This window comes from Oryzias melastigma, linkage group LG21 (genome assembly GCF_002922805.2).
Source record: "Oryzias melastigma strain HK-1 linkage group LG21, ASM292280v2, whole genome shotgun sequence".
In the NCBI taxonomy this organism is placed as follows: domain Eukaryota; kingdom Metazoa; phylum Chordata; class Actinopteri; order Beloniformes; family Adrianichthyidae; genus Oryzias; species Oryzias melastigma.
The window spans coordinates 4,433,491-4,460,851 of NC_050532.1; the positions used below are offsets into that span (position 1 = coordinate 4,433,491).

Sequence of the window (27,361 nt, forward strand, 5' to 3'; positions counted from 1 at the left end):
TTCAATCACATTTTGTAGATCTATCTTAATTGAAATCCTAACATGAATACATTATTGTATTTGTCTGTGTGAGTGATTACATCAAAGAATCCATGAATTTCGGCAAATGTCAAGAGAAAAATTCACTCTAGAAGAACAAACCTGCCGAACACAAGAGGACAAAAGTAAAGATTTGTCTCTGCAAGACAAAAACAAACAGCTGTAGTTATGGAGGACCTGACAGTTCTCTGGAAACATGAAATATTTACTCTGATCACGACCAAAGCATTAGTCAGTTCTTTATTTCAAACATGTCTATAATGCAATACAAAAGTATTTGAATTCCTTTATTGTTTGCCTTTCTTAAAATAGATATACAATAGATCGACAATGTCGCTAAGTTACCTGACACATATCCAAACATTTGAGTACAACCAAACAAACTGTATTTCCCACTATTTACATATGAATACAAGTTTAATACTAAGTACTGTGCAAACTGCTAAGAATCTTTTGGGTCCAGCCGAAGATCAATTCTGCATGTCTTTTGGTATCGGAGTGCACACAAAAACAGCTCTAAAAGGCCCGTTGATAAATAAGATTGGAACAGAACTTTTTGGAAGCCAGCTGCCCAGTAACATCTCTGTGATGAAGGGATTCGGAGCCTTTCGCTTCACTCAAAACCGTCTTTTCCCCCTGATTTTGAGAAATGTTTTGATAAAAGTAGTAAAAAGTTGACTTTTAACCCCCAATAATCCTTTGAAACTTCCTGTATGGAAAACTGAGAGTTCAGACAGAGGCATCAATGGTATCCATGGTAACACAAAGGAAAGACAGTCTTTGGACCCGACTGGGCGTCTTCTCTTCCTCCTGCCTGCAGAAAAAGTCCTTATCGTGGAGCCTGGTGGGGTTTTACCACTTCCCAGGTATGGGCGTGCCACACTCATACCAGCCAACGTAAGTCACGCGAGACTTTCCTCCAATCTCTCCAAAGGTGACAGGCTCTTGCCTTAGCGCTCTGAAGAACCCTGAGATCATAAAATAAAAGAATAAATCAGCATTTCATATCAAAGTGACAACCAGTCTGTGGGTAACAGCTCAGACCTGGTCTGCTTGGTAGCTGGTCAGCCAACATTTGAGTTCCGGTCTTTCCATCCAAAAAGGAGTCCACGAACTGACAGTGGTCTTCTCCGAACCCCGTCTGGTCTCCTATGTTGTAAAACTTTCCTGCAGGACAAAAAAGAAAAAGAAGTTTTCTTTGATCCTTTGAACTGCAGAGCTTTAGCTCCAGTGTGTAAATTCTTAAGACAACAGAAGAAAAAGAAGAGGAAGCCCATCCCGGCTTGTCCAGTGTGAACACTATGGGCTAAACGCGTGTCCATAAATGGGTGTTTAGCGCGTTCTTGAATGTGCGTCACATGCTCGATGTGTAGGTAAGATATCTGAACGATTTTGATCACAAATCAATCCACTCTTCAGAGTAAGTTCTCTTTTTGACTCTTATTAACATTACTGTTTTCGGTATCGCGGGTATTTCTTCAACATTCCAACAGTTGATGAGTACATACCTGTTAGCGAGTTGCTCAGGTAGATTTTATATCTCAAAGAGTTGCAAAGCTGGATGCCAACAAACTTTCGGTACCAAGTCCTCTTCACAAACTGCTTCCCATTGCACTCAGAGTATTCATCCGACTTAAATGGAAACTGAGTCCAGATGGCATCTTTGCCTGTAAGCAGAAAACCTTTAGCCAAAGTTTGAGATGCAAAGCTGAATGATTTGGATGAGAGGTATCATTTACCTGAAGCGTACTCGCTCACACGTGGATCCGCTGCAAATATAAAAACATTTCAATTGACAAAAGGATTCAACTTTATCCAACTTTAACTTTTATCAACTATATCCAGCCTTGTTCTAGCCGCATTTACCGTGAGAAACTTTCTTATATTACCTGTTTTAGTCTGATATTTCAATCAGTAAACAATGACAAGTATCCTATTAATATTGTCCATATTACTATTATTTTTCTTTCTTTAATCTAGGATTATCCAAATCTGCTGGATGGCTCAGTTAAGTGCAGGACTGGAGCATGAGAGATCAGGGTTTGATTCCCAGGTGGCACAAAGAGCTTAACCCTTAAACACCGGAGCTCCAGTGTTTATGTTCTTTGATTTACCATAACTTTTCAACCATTAACACGATTAACATCATTCCAGCAGATTCTGAGAGTCGCTTTTCTCCTTCAGAATCTGCTGGAATTACATTGATCGTGTTAACGGTTGAAAAGTTACAGTATGGTAAAAATTTTAAGCGTCACTAGGGACGCCTCATGTGTTAAAGGGTTAATCCAGTGTGTCTTTAGGCACGATCCTTCACGCTACTGCCTATGTAGCCATAAGGGGGCACAAGTCTGGGTCTCATTGTACTGGTCCCCAGCCCGGATAAAATACCAGTTGTGTACTGTCAGGGCCTGCAAAGCCTTCAGCGAAGGCCTGAAATAATCTGAAGTGAACAACAGTCTGAGATTACCCAACTATTTCCCATTTTTACAAATGCAGAAAGCATAAAGTTAAAAATGGGTTGACTAACGTTTGCAAGACTTTATACCAGCATCGACCCACAATGGAGCCGTCTCTTTCCTTCCCCTTTTTAGGAGCGAGGACTTCCAGCATTAGATCATATGTTTTGGAAAACTTGCCTGACTCGGTGCTGAAAGTGACAGGATCACTGGAGGGCCCACTTCCAAGCTCATTCTTCGGTGTAACTTTGAATTCATAACTAAAACAGCAAAAGAAGCAAGTGTAAACATTAACTGAATACGTTCAAGTGCTTAATTCATTGCAAAAAAGAAAAATAAAAGCATTGATTAGATCCTTATCTGAAGTTCAGTTAATCTGTGGAATGAGCAGACGTAGAATCTGGATGCCCTTGACGGTTGTGTAAGGGTTTACTTTTGCACACACATGCACACAGCAGAGTTGATTGTTATTCCACGTGCTGCGTTCAAATGTTCTGGCAGAATCCAGCGCAGCAAACCCGGCCCAGGAGAGGGCTGTGGTGAGTCTCATGACTCCAGCTGCTGGGATCTAATTACAGCCTCAGAAACCTTCTGCACCTTCTGCTCCATGTCTTCTTTATGTGTGAAAACTGATGGGGTTCGTTTTCTGGACTGTCACAAGTCGCCAGCCTCATTTTGGATAAACGTTTCCAACAGCTTTCACCTTCATCTGCATTGATTAAGATTCACAGCATTGCTGGGTGTGAGGTTTAAGTGTTCTGCCGTGATGTCTGGGGTGCATACTTGGTTGCTGGGGAAAGATTCTCCACAGCCGTGTGGGTTTGGTTTGTCGTCAGTATGGACACTTCCTTTCCGTTTGGTCCGGTTGTTGTCGATACGACTTCATACTCTGAAACCAAACAGAGAAATCTCATGTTTCAATGAAATTTGTAAAAAAAATATATTTGATGTGAGAAAATACTATTTACAACAGGTTAAAATGTATTAAAAACATTGATGTCTTTCTCTATAAACATGTTTCTAAAGGTGGGATTGACATCAGCATTTCAACAGCACAAATATTTCACACATTTAAAGAACTTTAACTGCACAAATTTTGTGTGATAGTAAAAAAGACATGGACAAAGTGACACTCTGTAGCATGTTTAGAAAGCAACTCTCTCAGTACAAATAACGTCAGTTGCTTTATTTTAGTGTTAATGTAGCAAAAGATACTGATGGCTACATATAGATTTTAGAATTTTAACAAATGTATTTTAAAAATCTTAAAGGTCAGGGGTCAAAGAGCCACATCTTTTGTAGCTCTCAGGTTGAAGCAAAATAAAATGTTTTTAATTTTTAGAATTGTCGCAACTATCACAAGACAAAAATCAAACTTTATTCAAGTCATTCACAAACAGCTGAATGTATCACTGACTACAATTCCCATAATGCTCCAGCAATCTGTAAGCAGTGCGGTTTTATAGTTTCCCAAAGTCAAACACTATGACAGATTTTGGAGCGCTGTGTACCACAGAAAATCAATTTGAGGTTGGAAAGCAGAATTCAGGCTTAAGGCGGACGGTCTGTTATTGAACAAATTCCATGATTTAAAATGTTTATGGTCTGAAATATAGGTCACCTGATTAGCTTTGATTTCATTTGAATTTGTTAGATTTACAAATTTCCAGCTATAAGATGCACTAACAACAGTAAATAAACTATATTGTTATTTAGTCTTACGTATCACTGTTGACACTGCACTACATTTGGTGCATTGAGATGATTCTATGGTACAAGATGTCTTTTATTTTGAAAACAAGTCATGTGACCCTCTGTCAAAAATTAGAAGCCATTGCATATTTTTAAAAAAATGTGTGTTTATGTTTTATTTATGACAAAAACCCTTCTAGTGTATATACAGTATATATTATTACATAATGGTTACAATAGCATGAATCGGTGTCTGATTTCTAAAGACTTTGTGGCTCCTGTTGGGTTTTGGTCGGTAAGAAATCGACACAAATGGCGTTTTGAGAGTTGAAAGTTACAGATCCTTCCACTAGGTTGATGATGAGATCGAAGCTCAAAAGATTAAATTAAGAATGGAGGGGGGTATCATGATGTGGAGCTGTTGTTCAGATTTCAACTTTTTTGCACTACATTAAAAAAAAAAAAAGTGCACTGAGACAATTTAAGGTGAAATCTGCTGCCATCAAGCAAGATTTTAGGAAGAAAATGATATGGTTGCAATTAAAAATGTGTGCTACGTCTCTGCATCTCACCTATTTCTTCAACCTTACTTACACTTATATGTTTTTTAAGTGTTCACGATGACCTATTGCCCGCAGCATGCCCATAGAAAAAATTTGCATGAACATATTGGCTCTTCAGGCACATTGAGTGATCTAAGATCCAATTTTTCACCTGCAGACAGTCCATATACACCCGTAAGCTGTACAGCCTACATTTAAGACTCCTGATTTGACTTAAACCTCACATAAAAAAGCTAAAATTAAAGTAGTTGATCTATCCCCTCTACTGGGAAACCAGAAACAGACTTTTTCGTACCTCTGGTTTCATTGTCAGATTTCTCCCAGTCAAGAATGACGAAGGACGGGCATCCCTCCACAGTCATCACCGTGAGGTTGGACGGTGGCGCTTTGGGGGGGCCGGACACGCTCTGGTCACCGCCTTCCTCGTTGTCAGGGAAGTAGGACAAGGACGAGGTGATGGAGCACGGCTCATCCGGCTTCTTGTCGGTCTTGTATATCACATGAGGAGCTTTGGGAAATCACCCACAGACTTGTTTCATTTGAAGATCAGACTTCTAAAAGTGCTGGAACGCCACTGAACAAGTCCTACCTACAAATCGCTTCCTGCCCATGATGTCCACGTCCGATGCAGGCAGGGGCCTGAAGATGGAGGTGTTTTCGTTGGTGTCAAAGTGGCTGCCTGGAGAAGACAACAGGGAGGAATCAACAGCTGTTTGTTTCTGGCAGCTCCTTTTGTTCTTTCATTTTTACAGTTCTGGCTGATTTTTCTGACCGGCATGCCCAGCACCTGCTCTGACCGGCCTCACGTCTCTGAGGCTCCATGAACTGACTTATGTTTCTAAAATTAGAAAGTTTGGTAACTGTACTGTTCACTGCTGGCACCGCTGTGGTCGTCTGCTGCCTCTCCTCCTGCTTCGGTTTGGTTCTGACCCGAGAGATGGGCTTCAGGAAGGACTCCTTGTCTCCTCGTTTCAGGTCCATGGGTTTATCTGCACACAGAGATCAGTTATTCTCTGACTCACGCACAGCTGTAATACAACTTTGTCATCTTCTCTGGGCTGCTGAGAAAAGAAACAGTGCTTGGTGTAAATGATCTCCTGAGCTCTTCCGTGTGGAGAGAAGACAAACTCAGGTGTGTTAATGCAGCTGCTTCCTGTTCCTGCTCACAACCGCAGCTGTTTGGTCAAAGTCAGATTCTGAGTCTAAATACAAACACCATTGGAGGATTTTCCCTCAAATCTTGAAATCTCCTAAAAAAAATAAAAAAGAATTCATTGCCATGTTTTCTTCAACTAAGATTATGTCGCTAAAACTTACTTGATAAGATTTTTTTTCACGCAAAACAGAAAATAAGACAACTTTTATTGAAACAAAGGTCATTCTACTTTTTTAAGACGAATTTTTTGCAGTGCAGATTTTGATTACCAGAAAAAACTTTAAAACAAAAGCACATATAAGCTTTAATTTGATTAAAATGTATAAAAAGGATTCTTTTTTTGTAATAAAGCACTGGTTAATATTGTAAGAAGATATTTAATAAAAGCAACGGACCAACAATTAGGTATGGTGGTGGTACTATGCTGGTCTGGGACTGCTTTGTTGTTTTAGGACTGAGACAATTTGCTACAAATAATGGAATTTTGAATCAAAAAAAAAAATAGAAAAAAAATATTTTGGATTTGAATCTAATTAAGATGTGGTAGCGGGACCTCAAAGATAAATTAGGTGCACCCTACAGTGCAGAAAATATTGTAAATCATTTATTAACATTTTTTTTTTATTACTAGCTTAACAAGCTAAAATATTTACATGTGCTAGACAGGCATTTCACAAGTAAATGTTAGGGTTGGGTGATACATTTTTTCCTTCTTTTTTTCTTCATTTTCTTGGGTGGGGGACTGCAAACGACCTCTTAAACTTGTATTTTTCAGTTTCTGTCTGACTGTCAACAGCTGCAGTTTGGAGTAGTAGTTTGTGCACAGCAGTTAACCTCACCGCGGTCGGACACTTTCCCCACCAGGTTAGGTCTCTTGTTTCCGGGAACTGAAGGACGCAGGGCTGCAGGAAGTCACGGGAAATAAGAGGTTCTTTCAGGTTAAATTCATAAACCAAACGGTTAGAAATGACCAGCGCTGGAGCACAGATACAAAGCTGAAAAGAAGAGGAGTGCATGATGATAAAAAAAGTTAGAAAATCTGAAAATATATATATGTATATAATATATATATTTCTATGGACTGCAGATGACAAATAAGAAGGATAAATGTGAGACAAAATGGTATTTGCTGACAGAAATTAGTGAAAAAAGCAAGCAAATGTGATGGGAGTCTTGTCAGGATGACTGTGGAAAGCTGAAAAAAATTCCATCAGTGAGGAAAAACAGGAATGTTCAGATGTTGAAAAAAACTGATTTAAAGTCCCACTCCGATCATCTTTTGGATTATTTAAAAAGCGTTACCAGGGTTTTTTTTTTATTATTATGATTATACTGTTTTTAGCCAAAATTACAAAAACCTGTCATTTTCTAGGACATAGTTTCTGCAGAGCGGCAGGAGCTGATTAAAGTTCACCTCTACCTTGTGGTTGGAACTGATGGCAAGTAGTAAGCCCGCCCCCCTTTCCCATCATCCATTTGTTTATTGTGGCCCACACATCCTTTTTTTATGTAACAAATGCGCAATTTTTTTCATCCGATCTTAATTCATAATGATTTAAAAAATAAAAATTCTTAATCTCAATTTTCTTTCATGTCATGAGAAAATGCCTCAAAAACATGTAAAAACACCATTTTGTGTGAATTTAAGGACGTTCAGTGAAACAGTCATTGCTGCTCCTCACTAAATGGTTAATTTAGAAGCAACAAAGTAATAAATCACATAATTTTCATCTCAATCTCACTGATTAGCTGTGATCCATTACTTTATCTGAAATGAGTCGATGGAACATGAAGTTTCCTCTGCATGTTTTCATGTCCAAGTTGCTCAGTGAAACATATTTCAGAGTTTAGATTTGTTGGCAAGGCTTCCCCTCTCCGTGCAGTTTGTCATCTCCTATCTTGAAGGCTAATTAAAGGTCATTCAAGAGACAAGATTCAGTATTTGTGGACGTTCTGAGGCCATTGCTCATTTCTCTTGGATCTGCTTCCTCTTCTCTGGGCTGACCTGCTTCTTTTCGGCATTAATCAGGCGTATCTGGCATTTCTCACAGAGACAAAGCTGCTGAGAATGTCAAGGATGTTTGCGAGGATCCCTGATGATCCCAGAGAAACTACAATCCAAGATGTAACTGTCAGCTAATGGAAATCATGTGCTCACTCGAAAAGACATGGGGAATGGAGGACGCAGGCGTACAAAATAAGAATACTGGATTTTTAAGAAGCACATTAACAGCTCAGGTTGTCGCCAGGACAGAACGGAGTATGGATGAGGGAATTTTTGTTTTCAATTGTTTTTTGTACCATATATTTTAGAAAAAGAAATACAAACTGCATTCAAGAGGGAAAAATTGACACTCTCCAAGTGAACAAATTTCACATAAATGTAACATTTCTGCAGGTGTTTCACTAAAGCAAACCCAGCAAGAAAAGAGGGCAATCTTAGGAGTCGGTTTAATGCTTCCACAGGACCTAAGAGGCTGAGTTTCAACTGAGTTGTGCAATTTACCAGGTGTGCAGACATTTCTAAGAGCAGATGTTAGCCACTTTGCTCAGAAATGTTAACAGAAAAGTTTCAATTTAATGATTTTACAGATGCATTTGCTCAGACAAGAAAAACAAAGACGTTCATGGATCGAGTCGTCAAAAAATGGATGGATTAGAACGGAGCCGAGCACAAAACTTGTGTCCTAACCAGCACATTTTCTATGTCACAAATACTCTTTTTCAAATGACATTTTTTTTTTGGTCTTGATTTATGTTTTCAATAAAGAAATATACAAAAATAAAATGTTGATCTTAATTTTCTGGATATGTGTCCTTCATCGTCAAAAAATGCTACAAAAACATGTTAAAAACTCCAAAAACACCATTTTCATCGGAGTGGGTCTTTAAATTTTGAAGTACAAGCAATAAGAAATACTTTTAATAAGATTTTTGGCTTTCGAAAAAACATGAACGGGATTCCAACTCTAAATAAACCACAATTCTGGAAGAGCTTTCCATCTAGAAAACAACCTGAACTCAAATCTTTCCTGAATTACTCCGCACCATCTACTGCAAACTAGATCCAGCAATCAGGCAGAAAAGCCCCAAATCCATTGCTAAGCATGGCGGCGGGAGTGTGATAATTTGGCTCTTTAGCAGGCAACTCTGAAGAGGGGCGGGGTCATCTGTTTGAGAGCTAAACTTAGATGAACATTGGATTATGCAGCAAAGCAGTGACCTGAAACAAACCAACCAGTTCATATCAGAAAGGCTGACATTTATAAAGTGAGAAAATGATTTACAAAAGTAAACCTTAAATGAGCAAAATGGTTTTTCTATCAATGTCAGACATTTTAATTAAACTACAACAGGTTTATGCTGTTAAAGGGTTAATCTGAAAGCTATTAACTTCTAATTTTTTTGGATTGCTCAAACTTTTTCATCTCATTTAAACATCTGCAGTTTAAAAATACATTTTGCTGAATTTGCTCAACACTATGACTTTAACAAAGACTTTTAAGAGGGTGCACAAACTTTTTCCTTTGATTGATTGGATTACATTTAAGATGAAAATAGAAAATAAAAAGCAGATGTTTGGGCGCCGCTGGTCATAATCTCTGTTACTGTTCTTATTTAAGAAAAGAGTCTCACACAGAGGAGACGAGAATTGCAAATGATCAACTAAATAAAATATATGTGTGGTCACATTTTAAAAAATGTAGCATTGCATAAAATATATGAAAAAGTTCCATCTTAAACCTTCTTGAAATGCTATTTTTTCAGTTTGCATCCACCTATTGTAACATCCTTTTTGACCAGCACAGCCCAGACTCTGGAGGAAAAAAGAGTCTTTTTCAGTTTGGACGTGTAGAATGGAAAGCAAAAAAAAAAAAACCCCTTTTCTTTCCTGTAGAGTTGCTTCCAGTGAGCCTTGCGACTCCTTGAAGACCTCTGAAACTGTCCAAGTTTCCAGCAATAACATACACCAGCTGTGACATGGGACTGAAGCACAATCACTCTTCACAACTCCAACTAAAAAAGGGAGTCCAGCTGGGCGTCAGCATTAATGCACGCGCTCCAGCACTGGTAGTTGAAATGGTTTTAATTATTCCAATAGACTAAACCTGCCTGCAGGAATGGAAATTAAGTAACAGACTGGGCTGAACTGACTCCTCGGCACTGATTCAAGCCAACCGTCTCCAGATCTGTATAGGCTATAGGCTGAACAAGACAAAGGCAGAACGCTGGATCCCAGAGCTGCAGTAAGACTGCTTCAGTCTCAGTCAATGCAAATTATGATGACTCAAAGTATCAGATGGGAGAGGACTGCAGCAAAAGCACAGATCAGAGCAGCCATGTGTGACAAGATAGGGAGTTCTGAGGTGAACTCGGTCAGTCTTTACCGGGTTTTGGTTCAGATTGCACCCCCGCTTTAGAGGGAGCATTGCCCCTCTGATAAATCCCATTGACTGCTGGAGGAAGAAGAAGTTCAGTGTGAGTGACATTAGAAATAAAGAGGGTTATGACTTTACACTGCTGTAGAGATGACCTATGATGACTTTGGGCCAATATTCTTACTGCAATGTTTTCATTTTATGATGAATGTGTCAGGCTGCTGGAGGCAGAACAGCATGCAGCAGTACTGATGGTTTTAGCGTTCACGCTGGGGAATTGTCTTAAGCTACGATCACATGAGTGTTCAAGTGAACACTTCCAATGAAAAGTCTATGTAAACGCACGCTTCTTCTGTGATCAAAAACAAGTTTTTACAACAGTTCTTGTGCTCGACGTAAAAAACTTGTGGCCGTTGAACGTGCATTTGCCAGTTAAACCAGGATGAACTTTGACAAATCGTGGACTTAAATTGGTTAGTGATGTATGGTTTCTTTGGTAAATCCAAGAGAACCAAGTGAATGACAGTTATCAAAGGTTTTGCCTACCAGCAGTGGATGCAGTTTATTTTTCCTAAACACTAATGGAGATTTTGCTTACTTGCATTACTCTACAAAGGATAGTTTCAGAAAAAAAGCTGGATTTGTTTCAAGGTTGCCTTTGTAACCAAGAAGCGTGCTCATTGCCCAAAATGTGAGTCTGGATTCATCACATCTGTAGATGGGAAAACAAGAGTAATGGCAGAACGATGTGGAAGTTGGACTGGAGATATACACAAACACTTCTCAGGGATCTGCAACAAACAATGAGGTGAAATGATTGCACTTGCTGCAGAACAGCTGACAGCCTCAATCTTTTCTGTCAGTCCACAAATTGTCCCTCAACACCAGTGGTGTCACATGAAGAAGACAATAACATTTTCATTCTCAACTTGTCATATATGGACGTATCGTTTGGGCCCCCTCCACGCCACGACATGCTGGCTGTTCCCATTGAATCATGGGTTCCCAACCGTCGGGACTCAGTGCCTGACAGGATAACAGACGTGGCACCAGTACCAGGTTAGGGTACCGGTACAGTTCCGGTACTGGGGTTGGAGATCCCTGATTATCATATGCATTTTTTCTCTGTCTGTGGCCCAGTACCAGTTCATTACCCGGTGGTTGTGGACCCCTGATTTAATGGGAACAGCCAGCACGTCAAGAAACAATGAGTTGGGGACACTCAAAACGTCATAAAGTGTCCTAACCATACGTCCATGTATGACGAGTTAGGAGTGAGAATGCATTGGAAAGACAACTCGAATAGAAGCTGCGGAAACACTAGGGATGGGATGCGTGTTTAAGAATTCTTGAATGCGCATTTAGCCCACACTGGACATGTCTGGATGGAGCTTCTTCTTCTTCTTCAACTGTTTATTAGCAGCTGTCCACCATCTACAGTTGGAAGAGGCTTGATGTTGGAACGGTGAAAATCTCGCAAACCTTGCTCCAGGCTTTTTCTTTCACAGCTCTATTCTCCATAAATGAAATACTTGGTGTCATATTATTCCGACCGGACACAAACCGCGATTATTAATTTCTCAATCACGATCAATTGTCAAATTTTTGGCACTTCCATGAACGTCATCCGAACATCATTAGCAAATCCGAGTCCCTGATTAGTCAAAGTTCGACCGGGTTCAACATTCAATGCTCTTTCAAAAGTGGTAGAGCCCGAAAACAGACGTAGAAACTTGCGTAATTACATGTGAACGTGAGAGATTTTAACACAGAACCCTAAAGGGCAAGGCAAGGGCAGATGAAGAGGTTTCACTTTGATCACAGTATATGCAACCTCAAAACTGCTTGTGTTCATTAAGGGAAAAAGATCCTTTTACCATCACTTAGAGATGAACAGGGATGTAAAAGTATGAAACAGCTTCTAAAAAGAGAACCGTGGTCTGAGTAAAGTATGGATTTCTTGTCTGTTAAGACTTCATGCTGTTTCTCTTGAAAGCATACATGTGTTTGTCATAGAGTGTGGCAGCTGTGTTATCCACAACCCTCTTGGCTTGGCATGGCTGGTTTGAAAAGTTTCTGTGTTCTGGCCAGTTACTGTAGCCAGATTTCCCAACAGGCTAACAAGAGGGATTGTAAATCAAATCATATAAAAATCTAACTGCATCTAGGCCTCTGCAGCTCGTGGTGTTTGTGTAAAATCCACTCGAGGCACGTGTGTCTGACTGGGGAGAGCGTGTGTTCTGTATGAGGAGAGGGAAGACAGAAACAGCAAAGAATGGAGAAAAGGCTTTGTCTGTTGTAGACGTCTCGAGGAAGCTGCTAGAGGGGGGAAATACGGAAGATTTACCACCAAGTGTGGACAATTGAGAAGAGGCGGCTGTCTTGGAGGAAGAGAATTTTTGGACACCTTGAGTAGCGAGACGAGGAGTCTTGGAGAGAGGCAGTGTGCTGTTCCTTGCTGCTGTAGAACCTGAGGAGCTAGTGGGAGAACGAGGAACTTCAGAGATGGGTGACCTGACGACACCTGTACCTAGATGAGTAAACAGGAAGTCAGAAAGGGTCCGCTTAGCAGCCTGAAAGCTTAACCTGGATGGAACAAATGATAGAGTGAAGGAATGACATTAGAATGTGTTAAAAGTGAGACAAATGAAAGGTCAGGTTGCCATGTTTGAGGGCTGAAAATGGACTCATAACAATTGATAGTGAGTTTGTTGGCTCAAAGACAGTGGATCCTGAGTTCCATTTGACTTGAAAAAACATTCATGGACATGTTATGGGTTATGAATGTAACTCCGAGTCATTGACTGTATTTGAGAACTGGACTGAGTGACCCTTCCCTCCTATGCGTTTAAAACAGGAAGTACCCACTGGCTCCAAAAAGCCAAAATCCCATAGACTTTCACTGACTTCTACTAACACTTATTCAGTCATTATATTTGTCCAAATAAACATTCTTACTCTGATACCTTTTTCTAACATGTTCTTACTCAAGTTATTAACTGACAAATCAGATGACTCCATAAAAAATGTCAAATGTTCAAAACCTTAGATTGACAGATTGTCTTGAGCTTTCTTTCAAGTGGTTGGGGTGTGGCCTTCTAACAACCTCACTCCTGATTGGTGACATCAGGAAAAATGTTATGTAGACCAACTTGGACAATCACTAGTAACATCATCTAGTTCCAACATCCGTGTCGAAAAAAAATGGCAACCAAATTACCCTTATTTGATCAGAACCATAATTACCGGTAAATCATTTTGTATGGGCAACATCACACTCACTCACTCCAGTTCTCACATACAGTCAATTCTCCCAGCATTCTCTGGACAGGTCCCAGTGGAGAACTAGGCTATGTCCAATTCCTTCACTACACACTATACAGTGCACTATATAGTTTGTTTGCCATTTTGTAGAGCTCTCTGAGTCTATAATTCCAAAGTTGAGTGCCCTGGAAATTTCCCAGAAGTCTTTGCAAAAACAGTGTGCATCAATTCTTACTACATTAGCAAATATAGACCACAATACATTGCATTTGAGCAATTTTTGTCCCAAAAAATGTGTTTACAGTGTCCCCTTGCATATTCACGGTTTCACGTTTCCGTGTATTTATTTATTTATTTTTTTATCAGTTGACCTATCCTGTTTGTCACAAAATCTCTGACAACTCAAGACGCTTGTTTGAATGCCCAAAGTAGGTGCTGTGGGGGCTAAGGTGTGTATGAATAAAAAAAAAAACGATGTTGAGCAATGCTCCATTGTTCTTTATTAATATTTTACAAACCACAATCAAAAGTGTTTTGACGAGTATGGATTGGTAACTTTTGGCTGCAGGGTTAGGGGGGTGAGACGGGGACAGGTTCTCAGTATTCACGGATGTCTCCAAACCCCAACCCCCGCATGCAAAAGGGGAATTATTATAAATGTAATAGTTTTAATAAACCATCCACATTTTCATCATCGGAACACAGTGAATTCATAAATAGACCTTGTAAAATGAAATCAGAGAGGTCATGTCCGCCGTTTAGAAAAAAAAAAAGTAGTGAGTCTGAAATGCTTTTAAAATCCAGGGCACTAATATAGTCCTGCACTATATAGTTTTTTAGTAGTTTAGTAGTTTCGGAGATAGCCCTAATGTCTTCTGGTTTACTGTGTGAAAGAACTTTAAACTGAAAATACTTTAAAAAAAAAGATAATTCATTTTTAAGTGGAGCATAGTCTTTTAAAAAAACAACATTTTTGTCCCACAGACAGTGTCCAATGTAAAAACAATTGTAGATATAAGTTGAAGTTCAATAAAACCTGACATAAAAATGGCAGCGCTTCCTTCAGTCATAAGAAAATTAGTTATTTATTTTTTAAAACTTTAAACTTTGTCCAAAAAAAGCAACACCTAACCTGCATCAACTGCAGCTGGGTTTGTGTTTTAGCTACAATTACCTCTCACAGCATGCTGATAGTTCATGCAAAAAAAAGAAAAAATTAGAAAATAATTTCAGCTTTTTAATTGTAATTTTCTTTTCCATATTATTTTTAAAACAACCATGATTTTCTCTTTACCGAAAAGCTGTTTGTTGGCCGCAGGCACTCTGAGTCCGGGGGTCTGCAGAATTTCCTGTTTAGTAGTTGTGGCAGGAGCTGAGAAACATAGTGTTCATCATTAGTAGACCTGGAAAAAGGTTATCATTTCATGTCCAGCTGGTGGAGGAGAAAAATAATTTCTTTAGGACAATAATCTAGAAGAGAAAAGGCAGAAATAAAGTCCAGAGTTTTGAGGTTTGTAGCCATGAAAGACTTTACCAAGAGTTGTATAAGGAACTATGCTCTGAGAAACAGGCGGTCCACTCCGGCTTCTGTTTCGGAGAACTAAGAAGGAAAAAAGAAAACATTCAAATCAAATACATTTGTGCCTTTAGGATCCAGGGAAAAAATGACATGGATTTTTGTTAAATTGCAAAAGCATCAAGTGTCTGTGTTTAAATTAAAAACATTTTTATTTTTCTTTAACCAGAGAACCACAATTGAGGGTAAAGGAGCTGCATGTATTTCTGGATCCTTAGGTTGCAGACCCCTGGTCTAATGTTTGACCTTGTGAAAAGTTTTTTTTTTGTGCAATATTTCCTTATGTATCTGGTTTTTAATTTCAAACTTCACATGATTGTGGATCCAGTTCTGATGAAGTCCTCTATCAGAACCTGAGGTTCTGGTTACCAAACAGTCTCATCTCCATGACTTTATTGACTATGCTATAACAGAGAATCAATCTCTTGTGTTGAACATATAAGCTTTCTTGTGTGCATTGTGACTCATTAATGTTAGTTTAAAAGCAATAACATGTTTGAACTTTATTTTTGCGAGTCTAGCACTTAGAAATATTTTCAAGGCATCCCACTAAGAAATATTCACCTGGATTAATAAAGAACAGACATTTTTAGAACTTTTACAATATGTATAAAGATTTTTGAATTTTTTTTAAGAAGTCAAAATTGAAAGTCTACTTAATGTCATGACTTAAGCTGAAGGATCATGGTATAAAAAGCCTGAAAACATCATAAGTGTTGAATAAACTTGTGAATTTTACTGTTACGGGAAAAATATTCCACCAAAGAACTCTCAATTTAAGTACATCAGCTATATAATAAAACTGAAAACTTACGTTTTTAAATTTTCTAGATACTATCTCTGAGTCACAATCTTGTAAAGACATCACATTTAATTAAGTAGTCTACTATAAACAGCATAAACACGTTTTGGTTAAAGATGATCATTCTAATTATTTTTGACATAATAATACTTATTCTGAAAAACAACTGTCTACAAGGAGATTATTTAAAAATAGATCTTACAATTAAAACACTGTTATTCCTGAGAAGGACTACAGAAGTCAGTTTGTAAGTAAAATCAAAAAAATCTACTTTGGACTTTTTGGCAAACTAACCGTGTACATTCAGGGACTCACCGTGTTGTGTAGAAAATGAGAAGGAATTTGGACTGGGCGTCAAAGATTTCTGAAAAAAACGAACAAAAAGAGGTCAAAAAGTGAATATTATGATCACAACACAGTCCTGTGAATCTCTCCCCCCCTTTAAATAAAGTTTCCTTCAAAGAGATGTTTGACACATCTGTTTCCAGAGTCATGTGACAGAAAATGAGCAGTAATTTCCTAACGATTTCTAGGATAGTCTCTCAGACTCCTACAGTGTTCTCTTTGTTTGGCTGCTCGGATTCTGTTTCCATTCTGTAGTTTATTTTAAAAAATGATGAGGTAAGCTGCTTTCAAGATACAATACATTAAAAAATAAAATCCTTATAAATAAGTTTTGAAGGATTGACTACATACCTTAGAGTTGACGGTTCTTGTAATGACCCTTGTGATGACCCTTTCTGGAATCATCAGAGAAAATCAGGATTGAAAAGTCAATAAACAAAACATGGATTTGTGTCTTTTAGTTGAGTTTTGGTCAAAATTTTTGATGTTTTTGTTTTTGAATTGTGTCTGAATTGTCAATTATTGTTTGTTCGGCTTATGTTCTGTTTTCAGATCCTCTGTTTTTCTGATAACCAATGATAAATTGTTGCAAAAAAACATTAGAAAGCTTTCACAGTGCATTATTTGCTTTGCTGCAGGGGCGGAGCTACAGGGGGACTTGGGGGTTGCAGCAAAAGGACCCCCCCCCCCCATTTTTGTCAATGATGTAATGTATCATTATTGACGTAGATCAGAGGTCTGCAACCTGCAGCTCCGGAGCCACTTTACCTCTCCATAGTGGCTCTCTGGCTAAAGAAAAATAAAATAATAGTATTCTTTTTATTTAGATTAGTTAAGTTTATAAAATTTTGACTGAGGTGAACCTCCAAGATGAACTATGCAAAAGTTTTACATTCCTGGTGTCTTGTTTGTGCTTTGCTTCCTCCAGAATACACCGATTTTAAATTAACAAAGTCTGATCTTTATGAGTTGAAAGCACATATAATATTATGCTGTCTAGAGCTGTATTGTTATGATCCAGTTTGGCACTTTTATTTTGAAAAGAATTCATATAAGCTTCTGTCAAATGTAAAAAAAATAATTCCACATTTTATGAAAATTCTAGTTTCTCCTTATATTTCTGTTTTTATTCATGCCAAAAAAGAAACATAATTCATATTTATTTTTTAAAAATACATTGTAATGAATGCACAGCAGTATCAAACTAAGACTATACAGCTCCTACTAAGTTTTGATCAGTAGAAAACAAGCCCAAACGGCTCTTTTACTGTTAAAGGTTGCAGATCCCTGACATAGATTAAGAATCAACAATACAACCGTCTTTAGGCACTGCAAAAACAAAAGCAGTACTTTTTAATGGAATTTGGAGCCCCTCAATTTTTTTGCTACGCTCCTGTGTTTAGTTTGCCAACCCACCCGGGACATCAGGACCCTGGCCTTAACCAAAATTTGGACTCTTCCATGCTATGGTACTAGTAAATTCCTTTTACTGAAGGAATATAAAACATTTTGAATAAATGGCCTTCAATGTAAAAAATGTAATTGCCTTCAACTTTGCTGTTCTCATTTGCCACCCTTTTAAAGTCTTCAACCTCCATCAGAATGTTTTAGCTCTGCCATTGGTTAGATGTAAAAAAACCTTTTGACAAAATCTGTTCATTAGCTCATTTTACAAAGACTCATCTGTTCTTACCCCATTAGAGCGACACATGAGAAATGACCTAATGGAAGTCTGACTATCTAGAAGCCAGACTCCTGATGTGATTCAAGAGATGCGGCACTACCACACAGAAGAATCAAACGTACCCTGTAAACTTGGCACACTGACGTTGTGAGTGACCGACTTGCTCCAGACCCCGCTGCCGTCCTTGGAATTGGGCTGCACGCCAAACTCGTAGACCGTGTTTGGCTTCAGGTTATCAATGACGGTGTCGCTGGTGGGGCACGTCTGGTAGTTCCACTTCCTGTTCCTCTCACGATAACGAACCAGATAGTGCCTGAACCCAAACAGAGCAAAACAAAGGAAGTCAAGCCTGAAAGCGACGGTGACGGCTTTACTGAAATGACCAGATGTGAAACATATCTGGACTTAAGCTTTCTAATCCATTTAGAATTTCATAGTGATTAAAATCTCTTTTTTTCTGCTTTTGGCTGGATTTTTCATTGAACCTGTTTGTGGTTTGGGTGGTTCTGACAGTAAGCTGAGAGCCTCCGGGGAGTCATTGACTGTATATGCACAGCAGACACACACGTGGATGCATTTGATCCAGACGCAGTGACCTAATCCTCCAGCTGTTTCCAGACTTACTGTAACAGCCAGACTCAGAGAAAAGAAAAGACTCAAGAATAAATTGCTATAAAGTTATGGTCCCAATTATTACCCTGAAGGGAATTTGCTGATATGTTTACATAGTATTCTATACATTCGTTACTTCAAGACTGGATTCCTATAACTCCTGCCATCTAAAAACATATCTCAAAGCTTCCACATAATCTAAAATGCAGAGTTTTGCAGAAGATTTATTAAAGTACTGGTACTGTAATTCTCTGATATTAGCTTGGCCTCATCTCAGGTTTAATCCTACATAACCATTTGTATCACAGATGATACATGCTGAGACCCCTATTTCATAATCAGGATCCAAACTTTCCTTATAAACTCATTTTGTGTAACTTTTTATCCTGTAGTTCATCATCATTCCACTAGGGGCAGTTGAAGGACTTTTCCTGCTCATTTCAAAATGGCTGCCTCCATAAAATCTCAAAAACACTTTTGGCGGGAAAACGTTTGCTAATTCTTCAAGACTTTATTATGAGAATAACTCAACTATTTTTATACATTTTTTTAAAAATATTGAAAGACTGAACAATTTGTTGATAGTTAAATATTTATATTTGTGTAGATCAAATTTGAGTCAGTGGGTAAATAACTAACATTGCTGTGAGCAAAAACTCCAAACGAATCATAAATTGAAATCTGATACAAAAAAAGAATATTACAAAATTTGTGGATTTTATCAATGGGGTTGAAAATATCTTAATAAAAACAAAAGAAAACAATCAAATTTTGTCAATTTCCTTGATGTTTTATGGGGTTAGGAAAGTTTCAAATGGATTACAAACAACATATTAAGTTAAAGTCCCATTAGGTGTGAAATTTGTTCTCTGCATTTAACCCATCTCCTGGGGGAGTGGTGAGCTGCAGACACAGCCGTGCTTGGGGATTCTCCAATCTAACCCCTTAATTCTGAATGTCAAGCGGAGAGGCATTGGATCCCATTTTTAGAGTCTGGTGTGACTCGGCCTGGATTTGGAACTCGTGAACTTCCAGTGTCAGGGCGGACGCTCTACCATAAGGCCACTGAGCTGGTATTAAGATTTCACGGGCTACCTGTTGTTTCTTCACATCTCATTGCAACTGCTGGTCATTTTTGATAACTTTGACAACAACCTCTCTTGTTGACCTTTCGAGTGTTATTACAAGTTCAGTTATAAAACCTCAAAAAGTAAAAATAACTTCTCAACAAAAAAATACAACAGAAGCTGCCAATGATTTATTATCAATTAAGCTCAAGTCAGCTCTGCAACCTACGGTGGCCCTGAAGTGCAAATCAAATAAAATTTTTCAAAATTGTGTTTTAGTTTCTGGAATTTTGTTTAGATTTTTAAAATGTTGCTTTTGGTTTGTTTTGCCTTTTTTAATTGTCGTGATCTTGAATGTGTTTTTGCATTGGGGGATTTCTTGATCTGATACTGTGTGCACTCCAGCTCCACCATTGCAACCTTTCTTTCACATCATTTTCTTTTTTGTAATGTTTTGTTTTGTTTTTTCTGTCGCTGTAGTACTACCGAAAGGCTGTAAGCTAGGAATAGTCCTATGATTTTGGTTTGTGTTTTTTTATTTTACACCTTCTTTTGGTTTAGTATCAGACAAAGCAAACTGCTGGTGTTGCTTGTCCTACTTATGAACACACCTCCATCCCCACACTAAATATGATTCACTGAAAGACATTTGAAAATATTTTCACGATTTAAGAGTGTTTAGGTTTTTTCATCCTGCCAAAACTGTACTTTTTTTGTTTATTCTCTTTTCTTTACTTCTGCCATCTGGATTATCCATGGATCGTTTACACTGAAGTGAACTGCACCAGAGTTCACTTGTAAGTGAACTGAGACTATGAATTCCTTGGTCCACACCAGAGTTCAGACGAGCTTTTACACTTTCCAAATGAAAAGAACTCTCGAGGTCTTGTGAAGACCAAAGGTGCTGGTGTCAATGCATTACAAATGAAAGGATTCAACCCTCATCCATAAAAGGGATCTGTGGCTCCACCATGAGGATAAACTCTGCTCCACATCATAGTCAAGTTGTTGGCAGATAAACTCCCAGCTCACCCATCTTCGAGACAGTCGTTCATAATGTTGCCCTCATAGGGGGTTTTCAGCAGCATCCCCCACGACAGAAGAACTGAGGTTGGAGTCACAGATCCAATGACCAAGTGCAGCGGCTTCTCCAGCTGTACTTTACCTGAAACACAGAGAATCTCACTTTAACATTAAAACAACTTGCGTCTGAAGCCAAAAAGGCTATTTTTCTACATTATTTTGGTATGAAACATAAAAAATTATACCTGTACATTGCTTTTTCACTTCATTGGCAGGTATGGGCTGAACAGCAATGAGGTACTTTGGCTCAGCGTCTACAAACCAACCAACATACAGATGAGTGTAAACCTCCACTTGAGTTTGAAAGCTCACTAATGACTCGGATTAAGTACCAAACTCAGTCTCATAGGGCTGTCCATTGTCAGGCAGCTGGATGAACTGCTTGTGGAACATGCTCCTGCCATAACCCAGGATGTATCCCTCAAGTTTGGTGTCAGCGGTGGGATGCAAAAACTTCATCACAATGGTGTCTCCTGTGGCGCTGATACGGACTTTGACGTTCTGACGCCGCACTGAGCAGACAGGAGAAGACAGCATCAATCCACTCAGTTTTCATAATTTTTGCGGATAATGAAAATGTTTGGAGCATGGGTGTCCAAAGTGGGGCCCCACAGGCCAAATTTGTTTACTTTACTACATCTCAGTCAACTCAGAGCTGCAGAAATGAGTTAAAGTCTAAAGCTTCTAACCTCAGTGATCTAAAACAATGAACTTTTCCCACTGGATAATGACCTGCACTAGTCTCCACAGCACATGTCCTCAGCTCATGTTTCAGCTCCAACTAAAACAGTGGAACTTTGCAGGAGCAGCTCTGCCAGAAACTACAGGATGCCAAAGCAGACGCTGACAAAAGGGGAAGCCCTAGATTTGAAAAACACTCTCACGTGTTCTCAGGGATGTGATTCTTCTGATAACTGCATTTGTTTTAGATCCCCCATAAATATTGCAGTTGAAATCTCAAGGGGAATCGGCTTCAGGAAGGAAAGGCCCGGAGTGTTTAAGTCATTAAAAAAAAAAAAAAATCTGGTTGCACCTTTTTTATATCAAGTACAAGTAAACTAGACCTACCATGTGACAAGCAATGTGCAGTCTTGCCATCTGGCTCAAGCATGACTAAACAGCTGTTAGGGCTTTATCAGCATTTACAAAATAAATCAATAAACTTTAAGGAATGCATCCCAGACTCCAGGTAATCAATCAAAAACAAGAAAAAGGATAGTAACTGGCATGCAGCATCACACGGAGACATCTAGATATCTTCAAATTTGTGTTTAGGGATGAAAAACTACTTTTATTTTGTTATTTCCTAAATCATCTGAATGAAAATAGCTTTCACCAGGATATGTAGTTTATAAAATAAATATAGCAAATAAATATTACCGCCTCCTAATTCCTTATTCCTTATTGGGAACCTACTTGGGAGAAAATGTTGGAATTAGAAAATGTAAATTTTGAACGGTGTTAGCATGGCGAGTTCCCAAAAGTGGCGTTCCTTTACTTCTCGCACATTTTTTACTGTAATATTGTGAAATTTTAATATATGAATAGTTGTCTATCGTTGACTGTTACGTCGCTGGGAAGGTTAGTAGAGGGCTTCCTCAACAGTTTGGGGGCTTGTCCGGGATGAGGAAGTTATTTTTTCACGGCGAGACCCGAGTCTGGACTCACATCAGCTAAGTTAAGCAAAAAGCTTTTTTTTCAGCCCAAAATGTATTTCTACTACTGGTCACGCCCTAGGTCAAGGTGTTGACATTAATGCTAAAGGGGTTCATTTTCAAGTTTTACTGCATGGTGTGTTGGATCAGAGCTGTACAAACTGTCAAAAGGTAAAACCTCTCGAGGAGCCTTTGGTCTTTCAGTGTGAAAGACCATAAACAAAAAAGCTAGAAGCAGGGTCCGAGTAGACCACGTGTCAAAGTCAAGGCCCAGGGGCCGGATCCGGCCCTCGGAGTAATTCTATCCGGCCATTCAGATCATTTTATTTTTATTAACAGCCAGATGTTATCTTGCATTTATTACTAAGATTTATTTAGGCTATTTTTGGAGTTTAGCTAATATTTCAAATACATGTTAGTTGTTTTGGCTAATTTAGGCTTTTTTCAGCTTTTTAGGATATTTTGAAGTTTACCTATTTTTTTGGCTACATGCTAGCTGTTTTGGCTAATCTAACTTTTTTTTTGTTGTTGTTTTTTAGGCTAATTTGGTATTTAACCAATATTTTAGCTGGATATCAACTTCAGCGTTTTCAGCTATCAATTTCAGCTATCAGCACTAGCATCTTCAGCAGTCAAATTCAGCTTAAAGCATTCACACTAGCATTATCACAGGTAATGCTAGATATCTAGCTCATAACTATGTTAAAAAGTTGTGGTTTTAAAGTTTTAAACATTTAGTTTCAGAGTGTTCAATAAATGTCTATCTGTTCGGCCCGCGACCTAAGGTGTGTTTTGGATTTTGGCCCTTTGTGCAATTGAGTTTGACACCCCTGGAGTAGACCCTTAAAAAGGATCGGTGGAGTGGCACCCCACATATGACTGTTGGACTTGATATTGAACATATTAGGGGGTAACAGAAAACGTCTGTTGCTAAGGAAATCCAAAAGTTTACTTTTACCAATTCTTCTAAAAATTACAGAGACCTGTTTGTCATCATCAGGCAACCAAAAAATAAAATGGTTGCTATGGAGATAAAACCATCACAAAAAGGCGCCATTTGCCAAATGCAGGTCTGACCAGGGTGGCGGGCAAGTAACACCTCCAGGCCATACAACGCTGCTCTGAGCTTTAGTTTTTGTGTAATCGTCATACCTGAATGTAGAAAATATAAACAAATAAAGAAGCAATTAAACTTATAACAAATTACTATATTTAACCATCTATAATTAAAAATTTTCAATATACAGAGAAAAAGATCCGTCTAATGTATGCCAAAAACCTTAATCCGTGCATGTAGCTATTATCTTCAAAAAAGCAATAGGAGGAGATGTTAGCTGCTAGCTAATTTTTAAACCTAAATTCTGAATTTTTAGATACCATGTAAGGTTTTAACTGCACAAAAACATGTGCACGTGTGCTCTGAAGAATTCATGAGGTGCACACATTTCCACATCACAAAGCAGCTTGTCTAGAGAAACACGTGTGCAAGCATCGCTCATCCGGCCCCTGGAGTCAGCCAGTAAAGTTGCCAAATTGGCAAGAAACGTCTCCTTTATTTTAACAGACCCCGTTGTAGTCGCCCTGACATGCCGTTCTGGTCCAGGAGAATGTAGTTCATCCGGCTGGAAAGAAGAAACATCAGCAGGCAGGATTCTTCCTTTGGATTCTGTCATGGAGCTACCCTCAGTCGTCATCAGGAATATGAGGCTCCAAAAGACAAAAAATCATCAAATTCATCTTTTCCAAAACCAGTCTTAAGAACCGAGTGTGGTCCACAGTGAAAGATTTTGACTGTCATGAAGTCATAAAGGGGGTTGAACTAAGGTGTGTATACTGAAACCATTTTCCTACTTAATATAGCGCTCAGATTCTTATTCTGAGTTGAAAAAACTCGCAGTGGTTCAAACGTTTTGATGGCTGACATTCTGGCCTTGGTTCTTTCTATCCTGAGCACAAAAAAAAGTCTTGGCCTCCCTCACTGTGAAAACAGAGACAGATGTGTGGCACTGCTTAATAGAAAAGTGATCATTTAAAGCAATGAAGTGCAAAAGACCATTAAAAGTCTTCTGCCAACATCAGAGATGAATAAAAAAGTTGATGGTACGTTAGAAGACTGAATCTGCTTGTGTTGCTCCTCTCACAATATGTGCCTAGTTCCTGCATGCTTATGCACAAATACAAAAAAAGGGTTTAACAAACAAAAGAAATAGTCTAATAGACTAGACTAGAGTAAGGGAATAACCATGGTTCGCTATTTTAAAGGGACCACACCATGAAAAACCTACTTTTTGGGTTTTTAGGTGTATTATATTGATCATTCCTCACTCTAAAGAACCCCAAAGCGGCATTTTGATCCATTCATGCATTTCTGAGTAATCCTCTAAAAACCAACAGCAGCCTCTCCCATACCCACAAAAACGAGCGAGTCCTCACAAGCTGATGTCACAAATTAAGAACCGCCCCCTCCAGTAAGGGTCTGCTCCGCCCCCAGGCTAACACAAACATTTTCTCTGTGATGCAGATGACGGCTGTCTGTTGTGGGCCAGTTTAGCGATGGCCAAGTAACACTTCGATTTAGCGTTCAAACTTCGTGCGGTGGCACACTTCAAAGAACATTCTGGTGAGGAAACTTCACGACATGTTGGAATGGATCCCAAACGTATCTGAGAATGGCTCAAGCAGACGGGAATATTGGTAAGGAGAAAGGGAGCAGACTATTTCCTGGTCGCGAGCAACGATTTAGAATTGGTTTGAACATGGATTATTGAGCGTAGACGGAAAGTTGCGCGTGACTCCATCTTTGATATGGAGATTTATGATGCTTCAAAGACATCCAGTGCTAAGCAGAACAATGTTCTCATCATTTCAGTAAATCCTGAAATGTTCATCTGGTGTTGTCTAAATTTATTTGACCAAATTTTCCCGCAAAATAAGCCCATTAGCCGTCACCATTTCATCTGTGCCAAATTTTGGGGATAAACGCCCAAGAGACACAGTATATACATGAATATTTTTTTAAAATGTATGTCTTTTTTGTTGGTGACACGCTGAGGAGAACGACTCTTGGATGATATCTTGAAATGGCCGGCAAACTCAAGGCGCGAAAGGCGGAGCCTCATAGATCGAGTCGTTTTACTTCTGGGTATGAAAATAGCTTATTTGTTTTTTTAGTGTTCCAAAGGTAATATATGATCATATATATGGATATAGTTTACTCTGAAAGACTTAAGAAAAGCATGGTATGGCCCCTTTAGGCCTTTGTCCAAATTCCCTCTCTACAAACTACTTAGTTCATTATATTGGACTTTTTGTCATTTTGTTTGGGTGTCATAATCCAGTGCGCTGGAAATTTCCCATAAGTCTCTGCAAAAAATTGGTGTGCATTGCATTCCATACCAGAAACTGAATGGATACCATACATGCGTGAATCTTTCATCTCTTCCTCCTGTCGCCAACATTGCAGCAGTTCAGAAATTTGAATTGGATTAGCTTCCTGTAGCATTCCTGACAGTCTTGCATTCTTTACGACTGTCCGTGCCATTTAAACAATAAATACCTTCGTGTTCACTCAAATGTATGCTTTCCTCTGAGATCTTTCCACAACTGAATTACAGTGCTGTAAAATAGGAAGAATGGCGCCTAAATGTAACACTACATAATCGTATATTGTTGTCACTATAGAAAATCAAAAATCTCAATATAATGAGTGATAATATGAAAGCAAAAAACTTAGGAGTCATTCTGTCTATTTGATTGTTTTATCTTTTATTAGTTACTAACAGGAAAAGAGGAGAAATGAGTGGAGATGTCCCAGCCAAATGAACCCTTCTAATGTATCTGTTAACTGAGTTAATAATAAAGTGTAGGTAAGTGACGGGATCTTCAAACACTGAGGAGAAACCTGCCTGTAAATGAAACAACTTTTTCTTCTCGTTTTTGTCAATATTAAAGTAAACGTTTCCATTAATTTCAACATTTTAAGTGGTACCTATTATTGTTAGCATCTCAAGAGATACTTTGTTCTGTAAGGCTTTGTGCCTGCGTGGTACCGATTAGGTAGTCGTTTTAAGTTAGGGAATAAATTTCAAAAATTTAGTACACAAAATCTCCCATAAATCTCTGCAAAAAAACAGTGAGCATCAATGCTCACTAGACTGGCAAATATGAATCGCAATGCATCGTATTTGAGCAATTTCTTTAAGTATTTTGATTTATTTTTTTGTAAATCCTCTAAGTTTCCTTTATCCGAACACATTGGATTCATAAATAGCTTTTATAAAATGTTCAAATTTTGTTAGGTTTTAACATCAGCAAATGGGTGACATCGGATTTAGCATTGGATTAAAAAAGTAGTAATCAGGTGTTCCAACTGCATTAGCCTTATACTATAACCAAATTACCTTTTAAGTGCCTCAGGTTTTTACGAGATTTAGACATATGCTTATTATGTTTTTTTAAATGACAAATAGACTTTAACATCACAGATTACCAGAAGCAAAAACGTGAAATATATTAATATTTTATATAGATGTTTATGTGTTCCAATGATGAAAACTTGGATGGATTTATATTGACTACGTCTGAATTCCTTCACTCACTATATAGTGCATTTACCATTGTAAGTGCTGTCTGAATCTACAATTACAAAATCCTAGAGGTTGGGGAATATAGACCTCAATGCATTGCATTTAAACAATTTTAGCAAAAAAAAAAAAAAAGAATGTACATGTATATATTAAATAAACCATCCACTCCATTCATAAATAAATGTTGTAAAATGTTTGTATTGGTTCAGTTTTCACTTTGTGAAATTAATGACATCATATTTGCTGTAAACAATAAATAAATAAATAAATAAACAGTAGTGAGCATGTTGTCCAAATGGCTGTTAAAATCCATGGCATTAAATGGTCCTGCACTATATAGTTTTTTAGGAGTTAGGGATTAGGGGGGGAATGGACATAGCCCTATAGTGAGTAGCAATGCAC

General features: G+C 38.4%; 1 protein-coding gene across 4 annotated transcripts in view; it reads right to left on the reverse strand.

Moving 5' to 3' along the window:
- Positions 1–265: 265 nt before the first annotated feature.
- The window catches only part of LOC112154773 (target of Nesh-SH3), a 29,273-nt gene continuing 2,177 nt past the window's right edge, over positions 266–27,361 (reverse strand). The window contains exons 2-21 of one of the 4 annotated variants that reach the window (XM_024285920.2): positions 21,051–21,230; positions 20,904–20,972; positions 20,668–20,800; positions 18,079–18,269; positions 16,624–16,667; positions 16,243–16,291; positions 15,084–15,149; positions 14,844–14,921; positions 12,693–12,815; positions 10,295–10,363; positions 6,746–6,808; positions 5,617–5,739; positions 5,340–5,429; positions 5,046–5,258; positions 3,279–3,384; positions 2,676–2,755; positions 1,779–1,808; positions 1,548–1,706; positions 1,084–1,206; positions 266–1,007 (exon numbers count right to left, since the gene is read on the reverse strand). In XM_024285920.2, the coding sequence (XP_024141688.1) occupies positions 892–1,007; positions 1,084–1,206; positions 1,548–1,706; positions 1,779–1,808; positions 2,676–2,755; positions 3,279–3,384; positions 5,046–5,258; positions 5,340–5,429; positions 5,617–5,739; positions 6,746–6,808; positions 10,295–10,363; positions 12,693–12,815; positions 14,844–14,921; positions 15,084–15,149; positions 16,243–16,291; positions 16,624–16,667; positions 18,079–18,269; positions 20,668–20,800; positions 20,904–20,972; positions 21,051–21,230 (2,105 nt within the window). In that variant the 3' untranslated portion in view covers positions 266–891. Of the gene's footprint in view, positions 1,008–1,083; positions 1,207–1,547; positions 1,707–1,778; positions 1,809–2,675; positions 2,756–3,278; positions 3,385–5,045; positions 5,259–5,339; positions 5,430–5,616; positions 5,740–6,745; positions 6,809–10,294; positions 10,364–12,632; positions 12,816–14,843; positions 14,922–15,083; positions 15,150–16,242; positions 16,292–16,623; positions 16,668–18,078; positions 18,270–20,667; positions 20,801–20,903; positions 20,973–21,050; positions 21,231–27,361 lie in introns of all 4 variants that reach the window. The other 3 variants (XM_036209743.1, XM_024285922.2, XM_024285926.2) reach the window with 3 other exon arrangements.